Source organism: Anastrepha ludens, chromosome 5 (assembly GCF_028408465.1).
Source record: "Anastrepha ludens isolate Willacy chromosome 5, idAnaLude1.1, whole genome shotgun sequence".
Taxonomy (NCBI): domain Eukaryota; kingdom Metazoa; phylum Arthropoda; class Insecta; order Diptera; family Tephritidae; genus Anastrepha; species Anastrepha ludens.
Genome location: NC_071501.1, coordinates 50006718 through 50017367, shown reverse-complemented (window position 1 = coordinate 50017367; position 10650 = coordinate 50006718). Strand labels below are relative to the sequence as shown.

Below are 10650 nucleotides of genomic sequence, written 5' to 3'. Positions count from 1 at the left end.
CATATAAAACTATCTGAGGTTCGGAGTTGCCTTAAAACTGTAGGTCCCTCCATTTGTAGAACAACATCAAGACGCACACCACAAACTGGAGCAAAAGCTCGGACAAATGCCGGACAAAGGACTTACGCGCCACATATATTTATATACCTATTTATACTTGTATATATATAGTTTTATAGACTACACTTAGAATGAAATATACATGCTTTTAAAATAGATAAACATATATTTACTATTGCCATTAATTATACAATGCCCTTTTTAAAATAAATGTCACGTAGGTTTGTTAATAAATCATTTATTATAAATTACGAATAACATGGGTTGCATGCATTCCATTTCTTTTCTTGGTTTCGTTTTCTAGGTTTAGGATTTCATACAACCAGCATACTCAGGAAGATCGCAGAGTCCCCTAATGGCATTAAAATGTAAGTTACCACAGGTAACCTTTACAGCCTCTCCTTCACGGCAAATGTAAAAATCGTTGCAATTGCTTAAAGATGGTATCAAAAAGCCATTCCTTTTATCTGAACAACTATACTGAATCTGTCGATCGATATTGGTGTCCATAGATGGCTTAGCCTTGCCGGAGACGGATCCAGAGCATGGGGGTGGAGTTGTGGTGCACGGAGGAGGAGCCGTGGTGCACGGTGGTGGCGTAGTTTCGCATGGTTTTAATGTAGATGCAACAGGAGTTGTTGGTGCAGGAGTTGTTATTAGAACAGCAGTGGTCGTTGGAACGGGAGTTGTCGTTGGAGAAGGAGTTGTTGTTGGAACGGGAGTTGTTGTTGGAGCGGGAGTTGTTGTTGGAACAGGAGTCACTGTTTTGCACACGGTTGTGGTTGGAGCTGGAGTGGTCGTTGGAGCGGGAGTTGTTGTTGGAACTGGAGTTGTTGTTGGGGCAGGGGTTGTTGTTTTGCACGTGGTTGTTTTTGGCGCAGGAGTTGTAGTAGGAGCAGGGGTTGTTGTTGCTGCAGGAGTTGTCGTTGGAGCGGGAGTTGTTGTTGGAACAGGAGTTGTTGTTTTGCACGAGGCTGTTGTTGGTGCAGGAGTTGTCGTTGGAGCGGGAGTTGTTGTTGGAACAGGAGTTGTTGTTTTGCACGAGGCTGTTGTTGGAGCGGGAGTTGTTGTTGGCGCAGGAGTTGTAGTAGGAGCAGGGGTTGTTGTTGGTGCAGGAGTTGTCGTTGGAGCGGGAGTTGTTGTTGGAACAGGAGTCACTGTTTTGCACACGGTTGTGGTTGGAGCTGGAGTGGTCGTTGGAGCGGGAGTTGTTGTTGGAACTGGAGTTGTTGTTGGGGCAGGGGTTGTTGTTTTGCACGTGGTTGTTTTTGGCGCAGGAGTTGTAGTAGGAGCAGGGGTTGTTGTTGCTGCAGGGGTTGTTGTTGGTACCGGGGTTGTTGTTGGTGCGGGAGTTGTTGTTGGAACTGGAGTTGTTGTTTTGCACGTGGTTGTTTTTGGCGCAGGAGTTGTAGTAGGAGCAGGGGTTGTTGTTGGTGCAGGAGTTGTCGTTGGAGCGGGAGTTGTTGTTGGAACTGGAGTTGTTGTTTTGCACGAGGCTGTTGTTGGAGCGGGAGTTGTTGTTGGCGCAGGAGTTGTAGTAGGAGCAGGGGTTGTTGTTGGTGCAGGAGTTGTCGTTGGAGCGGGAGTTGTTGTTGGAACAGGAGTCACTGTTTTGCACACGGTTGTGGTTGGAGCTGGAGTGGTCGTTGGAGCGGGAGTTGTTGTTGGAACTGGAGTTGTTGTTGGGGCAGGGGTTGTTGTTTTGCACGTGGTTGTTTTTGGCGCAGGAGTTGTAGTAGGAGCAGGGGTTGTTGTTGGTGCAGGAGTTGTCGTTGGAGCGGGAGTTGTTGTTGGAACAGGAGTTGTTGTTTTGCACGTGGTTGTTGTTGGCGCAGGAGTTGTGGTTGGTGCAGGGGTTGTCGTTGGAACAGGAGTTGTAGTAGGAGCAGGGGTTGTTGTTGCTGCAGGGGTTGTTGTTGGTACCGGGGTTGTCGTTGGAGCAGGAGTTGTCGTTGGAGCGGGAGTTGTTGTTGGAACTGGAGTTGTTGTTTTGCACGTGGTTGTTTTTGGCGCAGGAGTTGTAGTAGGAGCAGGGGTTGTTGTTGGTGCAGGAGTTGTCGTTGGAGCGGGAGTTGTTGTTGGAACAGGAGTTGTTGTTTTGCACGAGGCTGTTGTTGGTGCAGGAGTTGTCGTTGGAGCGGGAGTTGTTGTTGGAGCGAGAGTTGTTGTTGGTGCAGGAGTTGTCGTTGGAGCAGGAGTTGTCGTTGGAGCAGGAGTTGTCGTTGGAGCAGGAGTTGTTGTTGGAGCAGGAGTTGTTGTTGGAACAGGAGTTGTTGTTTTGCACGTGGGTGTTGTTGGCGCAGGAGTTGTCGTTGGTGCAGGAGTTGTCGTTGGAGCGGGAGTTGTTGTTGGTGCGGGAGTTGTTGTTGGAACAGAAGTCACTGTTTTGCACACGGTTGTCGTTGGAGCTGGAGTGGTCGTTGGAGCGGGAGATTTTGTTGGTGCAGGCGTCGTCGTTGGCGCAGGAGTTGTCGTTGGGGCAGGGGTTGTTGTCGGTGCAGGAGTAGTCGTTGGAGCGGGAGTTGTTGTTGGAACTGGAGTTGTTATTTTGCACGTGGTTGTTGTTGGTGCAGGAGTTGTTGTTGGAGCAGGAGTTGTAGTAGGAGCAGGGGTTGTTGTTGGTGCAGGGGTTGTTGTTGGTGCAGGAGTTGTTGTTGGAACAGGAGTGGTTGTTTTGCACGTGGTCGTTGTTGGTGCAGAAGTTGTCGTTGGAGCGGGGGTTGTTGTAGGACCAGGAGTTGTTGTTGGTGAAGGGGTTGTTGTTGGTGCAGGAGTTTTTATTGGAGCACACGTTGTTGTTGGCTGAGGCGTTTTGGTGCACGGGGGGGGTGTTGTTGTCTCCACATCGTTACCACATGATCTTGAATCCAAAGCCGCAGCATTAGTTACGCCCGCTAAGGCTAGAAACACGCCTACGAATACTGCGACCCCATATTAATAGAGTCGTTATATGACGTATGAATTACATGAAGAAAAAGTATACAGAATACAGTGAATCAGAATATGCATATGTGAATTATAACTTGTATGTCCTAATAATTGCAATATGATTGCACTTCACTTACCAAGAGCTTTCCTCATACTGTACTGGATCTGATGAAATTTGCCTAGAGAATTATTGCTGCCGACAATACTGCTGCCGATAGTGTTTTAGGTGATGCTTACCGTTACACTGTGCAAAAATTGAAAATATTTCTCATTTTTATAGCATTTCACTTACAGATTTTCCCGCATATGTGTATGTGCGTATGTTATGTACAAACATGTGTGAAGATATGTAAGAGAAATTTGACATCTACCTTTAAAATGTACAAGCGTTTTAAAAGCGGTATCTCATTTTCCCGTTGTTCGAACACTGTATCTATAAATGCATATGTACATATACAAACACACATATATGTATACGCGAAACAAATATTTTTTGAAATTGTTGAAGTCGATCAAATATTCAAGAGTGTAGAATTCAATAGATCAATATCAAGACCGTCTGACTAGTATCTTTATAACAATGAAAATTGCTAGTATGCAAACAAATATACCTATGACAACGGTATTATTTGAGTGTGAGCCAATAGTTTGTTTATGGCTTATATTAATTTGGAAGTCTGATATCTTATTTCTAATCAAATAAATTTCAATTTAGATAGATTTAACCAAAGTCAAGAGTGCGCAGGAGCACTAGTAGAGGGGACTGGGTTTTAGCGGGATGACGCCCCTGAAGGGGAAACTCTCATGAGCACTGGTATACCGGCATAGCAGCATCACAACTACACCAACGTACTAAACACCTCTCCACAATTCACCAGTCTCCCCGCGGAACTGCTTAAATGTATATGAATATGGGTTAAATGCGCCCATTACCCTTTCCAATTATCACTTGACTTCAGCATAAAGTTTACCCTATTTTCTCCGTTTAGGATTTTAAAGGTTTCGGGAGCATAGCGTGGGCATTGGAACAAAACGTGATCTATATCTTCTTCCGTCTCCGGGCAGATTGGGCAGTTTGGTGAACTGTCATGGCCAAATCTAGGAAGGTATTTTCTAAATTCCCCGTGCCTTGAAAGGAATAGAATTAGGTAGTAATTTGTTCCCCCAAGGATCCTTTTTAACAGCATCGTAAGAGTAGATGTTAACTCATGCGTCCATCCACCCTTAGGTGATCTGCTTCGCCGTTCTTGCCAGTGGGCGATCGAACGACGCCTTTCTTCTGCAGCAATTTCTGTACGCCTTGCTCTACCTCCGTATCTGGATATAAATATGTATACCATCTACATTTATTTTGCCAAAATATCGATCGGAACTAGTCCAAGACTAGACAAAGGAATCAATCATCACCCCTAGGTATTTAGTTACACCCCTAGGACAGTCCCAACATTTACCTTCATAAATTCTATTGTCTTCCTGCTGCTTAGTACATCCGCATCAGTTTTGTGGTCAGCTAATTCCAGGTTCATGGATGTCAACTAAGCCTTGATGCTATTCACAGATTCGCTGGCGATCCCTTTAACATCTTGAATGTGTTTTGCTGCCATTAACACCACGATATTATCCGCGAATCCAATGACTTTCGTTCTAGGAGGCATATCCAATCTAAAAACGGATGTTTATTTCATTATAAAGAATAGTGGTAACATCAGGCAAATTAACACCACGACCACGCCTACAGGACAAAAATCCCTCCAAATATAATAATAATAATCCCACTAGTACTATATATTATATGTATATACTATAACAATTATCCCACTTTGACTTAATTTACCCTGGGACTAGAAAGGTGTAACATATAGGTAGAGCCGCCTTTATGTCCGAAGACTCAATAAGTACCTGCGTCCAGGTTCATCTCCTGCAGGCATATGAAGGCTATACGCCGACGATTGTCCCGATTACGTCCACTGTGTTCAAAGGTGATTCTAAAGTAAAGTAAAGGAGATATCGGAAAAGTCTCAATTGTCTTATATTAACCCACTACCATCTGGTCTTCTGTGCGATATTGTAGTGAGTGCTTCACTAAAAAAGTCTGTGCTTGTCGTCGGTTCGTCATACCGTCCGCCTTCACTGCTGCTGCTGCTGTAACTGTTGCTGCATCGCCTTCCGTTTCCAATCAAAATGGCGGAGTTGCGTCATACCTTTAGCCGCGAACGTTTGGGCTGCCTCCCACTTACTGCTGGTAGTACACATATCTTGTATAACGTTGCTGGCGGGTGGTTGATGATCCAGGGCTTGTTCGAGAATAGCTCGTTCCTCTTTGAAGCAGGCGCAATAAAAAATTACATGTTTTGCGCTTCCGTCAGTATCCGGGCAGTTTGAACAGAAAGGTCTAACTGCCAGCTTAAAACGGCGCTGGCCAACGCTCAGCACCTTTTTATACTGGTGTGGACCGGGCTCCTTGCACGTTATAGAGCCGGTCCAGCTTTCCAGCTTTTAGACAGGTTGCGTTATCAGATATAGTTCTGTACACGCAAGCTACACACAGCGCACCTTGCCCGTATGTCTGGGTGACTTCCCGTAGATTGAACTTTTTGGTTCCTGCCAGATAGGTCATGCATAAAGAATTATGGAGTCAGCAGCCAATGACAGTAATTGCCCATGATTACTTTGGGACCTTCCTATTTTAGTGAAAAATCGTTTCAGAGCACCATTGATAGAAGTCGCCTTGGGACTTGCATTTATTAAATGCAGCCTGAAACAAAGTTTTGTGTCGATCGAGACCTTGAGATATTTGATCGCCTTTTCGAGTTTATTTGGTGACTACCTATATTCAACTCAAAGGACTTTCGCCCTTCAGCACCTATTAGAACAGCTTCGGTTTTTTGGCCTCCTGATAAGTGGTCAACTATCAACTACTACCAGAGCACTACTACTTGGTATTGGCCGGAAGCTTCACCTTCAGCACTGCATCGTACAAATCAAAAAATCAAATAACTGCTGATTAAGTGGACAGGCTGAGACGTTAAATCCCTTACGGGTAGTGATGGTGCTACGCCAGTTTGCCGAGTTAAAAGCATTGATACCGCCTAAGATGATCACAGCGCAAAACTTTCTTGCAGACCTTCCGCACTTATAGCCCTTCGTGCTATTTCTAGCATCGTTCTTATTGCATCGACCGTAGATCTAGCTATCCGGAAGCCGAATTGGTTGTAAGAGAGACCTGTTGGGTCTCCTAAATGCTCCTGACTTCGTTCACAGATAATGCATCCGTGTATCTTTCTCACTGTTTCCAGCATACACAGGGGTCGGTACGACAAAGGTAGGTGATTTAAGCAGGAGAATATTATAATTATTTTAAATAAGTACAGGTGCTGGGGAAGTAGTAAGTAATGTCTGAAAAGTCATGACTTGGGAGTCAAAACTCTAAGCATTCGTAGGCAAAGCGTAGTTAAGTAAGGTGTAAGTATGTTCAAAGTTTTTGTTTAGTCAATTAAATTTATGATGAGCCCGCTTCTTCTATGAAATGCTTTAATATAACCCTATTTTGCGTAAGTAACAGGAAAGCTTAATAATGGGGAAATTCGGAACTAAAATATAATTCTTTAATTAAATTAACCCATTTGTTTTCAGTAAGTAAAGATATACTTTTTTGCTACCATTTTTACCAAAAGCGATTTCATTTTTTCCACATTCTGCATACTTCTTAAACGCAACCTTTTGTAGGGGAGTTTCAAAATTCTAATTTCACAAGTCAGCAAACCTCTCATAACTGAATTATGATTATTTACCTGCTAAGACGTAATCGTGCATAATAACGACTTTAATTTTTTTTATCTCAAGAAAAAAGTGCAACTAATGCGAATGGACAACTGACTTAATTCTTATAATTAAGCGGATTAGGGCAATTTTCGATGGCAACATTGCCGAAAAATTACAGTTAATGAATGAAATGTAATAAAACTTTTCAAGAGAAGAACAAGAAAGACTAGATGCAATGCTAGATGGCACTAACAAGTTTGAAATTACTTTAACTGTTTTGATATTTCGAAGCAGTTTGAGAAATTGCAATTTAAGATTTTTTAAATAAATAATTATTTTTCAGTATCAGTATCCGTCTGTCTAAGCTATTACATAGTTCCCCAACTAAATGGGGATTTGCCACCTGTATGTTTTGTGAATTCTAAAATTACATCCATTCATGCTCCCTTTACGTGGTACAATTCAATTAATTAATTGGATTCTATTTTTACAAGTAACAGTCTACTGAGGAACAAGCTAAGAATAAATGTACATTGATAAGATATGCATGCATTTGTTCATAGGCGTATACACACATACGTACTTACAGATGTACATGCAATCGACTCTTCTTCCCTTACGAAGCAAATATTTATAACTCTCAACAGTCGCGTAGGTGCTAGCACCACAGATAGCATAATATGGCATTTGAAATTCGCAAGAGGCTGTCAAAATGCATTTTTTTAATACACAACTACGTGAAAAAAATACGCCTAAAAGCAGATTCGGACTAGTTCCAGATAGTGCAACAGCTGTTTCTATCCTGCGCTCGCTGGTGCCAGTTAGAAATCTCGAGAGCTAACAGATCCTGCGCACTTGGTTCTTCCAACGGAGATTTGGGCTTCCTCTTCCTCATCTTCCTTTTTGGGGTATATATAATTGGTGCATACATCCATTTTGGGTGTTTGACCGAGCTCCTCCTCCTATTTGTGGTGTGCGTGCGTCTTGATATTATTCCACAAATGGGGGGACTTACAATTTCAAGCCGATTCCGAACGGCAGTTTTTTTTTATGAGGAGCTTTTTCATGGCAGAAATACACTCGGAGGTTTGCCATTGACTGCCGAGGGGCGACCGCTATTAGAAAAAACTGTTTTCTTTATTTTGATCTTCCACCGAGATTCGAACCTATGTTCTCTCTGAATTCCGAGTGGTAGTCACGCACCACCGCATTCGGCTACGGCGGCGACATTTTATTAAAAAAATTTACCTTTAATTTTATTCTTCTATAATCCCAAGTAATCTATAAAACATAGTTTTTTGCCGAAAGTCATGTTTACATATATTTTAAACAGTAAAAAGTTGAAAATCTAGCATTGGTATGCATTTATATAATTAAGAGGGTCGTTAGAAAAGTCTGTTCAAAATCAGAGAAATCACACTACTGTCACGTATCGAAGTTATGTTTAGTTAGTAACATCTCTTGGAATAGCACACACCAAGTCTCAGCCAGATTTGTATATTTCTTTGTGTTTTTAATTCATTTGAATCGAGTAAGTCGAGTAGTTTGCCTTTGCCATTACGACAACGCACCAGCTCACGTCTCAGCAGTTATGGTCGCAAAATTAATTTAAATAGGGTTCCAACTCATTTCACATCCCTCCTATTCTCCAGACTTAGCTCCCTCGGATACTTCGAAAGAAATAAGAAGGCAAACGTTACTATTCGGCGCAAAACAGTTCTAGTGTCGCAGCTTTTTTTCCTACTCCGGGTTGCAGCCTCACGACTTGTTTAATGTTTATAGGATTTACCTCGACTCTCCTGCACATATAATTTAAATTCAAGTATCTTTCCAAGATATTAAAGGAACAACGTTTTTATACCCGCGCACACTTATTCACAAGGGTATTGTAACTTTTTTTCACGTAACGCCGTATGTAACAGCATGAAGAAATCAAGATATACTCAGAACCAAAATGCTCAGAACGATAATAGGAGCCGATTTAGCCATATCCCCCCCATCCGCGCACTAAATAATAAATAGTTATAAAAAATTTATAATATTTTGGTATTTTTTTTTAAATCAACATTAGTTAGTTATCTGTGTTAGAATATATTTCACTTTTGTGTAAGTTCCCATGACACAGCACAGTTGGCCGTTTTCTTTATATCAATTTTTTATTCTCATAAAAGATTATTTTTTGCAATTGTACACGGGCATACATATGTACATACCTATGTTATAGGTTTGCTAATAATATTTTTTGCCAATACATATGAAGAGTTCTTTTCTATTTCAAGGCCAACAAACAAAGAAACACTTCACGAGTAATAGTTAGATAAAATAATTTTATCAGCAAAATTTTTGCTAATGATATTTTCAAATATAGCTGCCAATTGGCCATTTCCCACTCTTCACAATCATGTGCTGCTATTCGTTTATAACCTCTGAAATTGTCACCGTGAAGATGCCGCGGAAATCGTATCCACTCAAAGTAGTTAGTTCACCGAAGGGTAAATCAAATTTAAAATACTCGGAAATAATATTTTCTTAGAGATGTAAGAAAATAAACTAAAGTTTATGCCGCCTGCCGCCGACAAATTCTAATTCTAATTCTAATTCTAATAAGAAAACTTTTCTTAGGAAAAATACACACAGAGATTGGCCACTGTTTGCCAGAGCACAAAACCATTCGGCCTAGAATTTTTTATATTTGAAGAAGATTTGTTTATTTAAATATCAACCCTTATTCCACTTTCATTAAAGTCAAGTGCACATTGTACTTTTGGGTTATCGTACTTTTTATAAATTACTCATAAGGTCAAAAGGCCTTATAACCGTCGTTCGAAGCAAGAACTTCTTCCCTCTTGGCTTTATTTCCACGCTTTCTTCTCAAAAGCCGAATCATTTGAGGTCAAAATTTCTGATTTTATCCATTTAAACATTTGTCACGGAACTAATAGGACTATGAATAAGTTCGTGCGGTTTTACAACAGATGGCGTAACTTGATTATTATTCCATCGATCCACATTTCCAAACATTCATTGGAGAGCTACTGTCGTAAGGCACAAACGTCAGTATAAGTTTTTTATTTGAAGCGTAAACAACAATATTTTTACCACACTTGAAAATGTCGAATTTCGTGCCAAATAATGTGTTTTTGCGGGGAATTCTTCTTCATTATTTTAATATGAAGAAAAAAGCAGCCGAAAGTCATCGTATCTTGGTGGAAGTTTATGGTGAGCATGCTCTATCTGAGCGAACGTGCCAGAAGTGGTTTGCACGCTTTAAAAGTGGTGATTTTGGCTTGGAAGACGAAGAACGCGAGGGTGCGCCGCCAAAGTTCATGGATACCGAATTGGAGGAATTGCTCGATCAAGATCCGGCTCAAACGCAAGAAGAGGTTGCAAAAACTTTGGGAGTTGATCAATCAACCATTTCCAAACGTTTAAAAGCCATGGGAATGATCCGAAAGGTAGGCCATTGGGTGCCGTATGAATTGAAGCCAAGAGACGTTGAACGCCGTTTTATGGCATGCGAACAACTGCTTCAACGGCACAAAAGAAAGGGTTTTTTGCATCGAATTGTGACTGGCGATGAAAAGTGGGTCCATTACGACAATCCAAAACGTCGGGCAACGTATGGATACCCTGGCCATGCTTCAACATCGACGTCGGCGCAGAATATTCATGGCCTGAAGGTTATGCTGTGTATCTGGTGGGACCAGCTGGGTGTTGTGTATTATGAGCTACTGAAACCGAATGAAACGATTACGGGGGATGTCTACCGACGACAATTGATGCGTTTGAGCCGAGCACTGCGAGAAAAACGGCCGCAATACGCCGATAGACACGACAAAGTTATTTTGCAACATGACAATGTTCGGCCACATGTTGCACAAGTGGTCAAAACATACTTAG

General features: G+C 41.7%; 1 protein-coding gene across 1 annotated transcript; it reads right to left on the bottom strand.

Moving 5' to 3' along the window:
• Positions 1–211: 211 nt before the first annotated feature.
• On the bottom strand, positions 212–3221 carry LOC128864159 (mucin-2-like). The gene is made up of 2 exons (XM_054103681.1): positions 3126–3221; positions 212–2981 (listed from the first exon to the last, which is right to left on the bottom strand). The coding sequence occupies exons 1-2, from the start codon at positions 3139–3141 to the stop codon at positions 367–369; spliced, it is 2631 nt and encodes an 876-aa protein (XP_053959656.1). The 5' UTR covers positions 3142–3221; the 3' UTR covers positions 212–366.
• Between the last annotated feature and the right edge of the window lie 7429 nt (positions 3222–10650).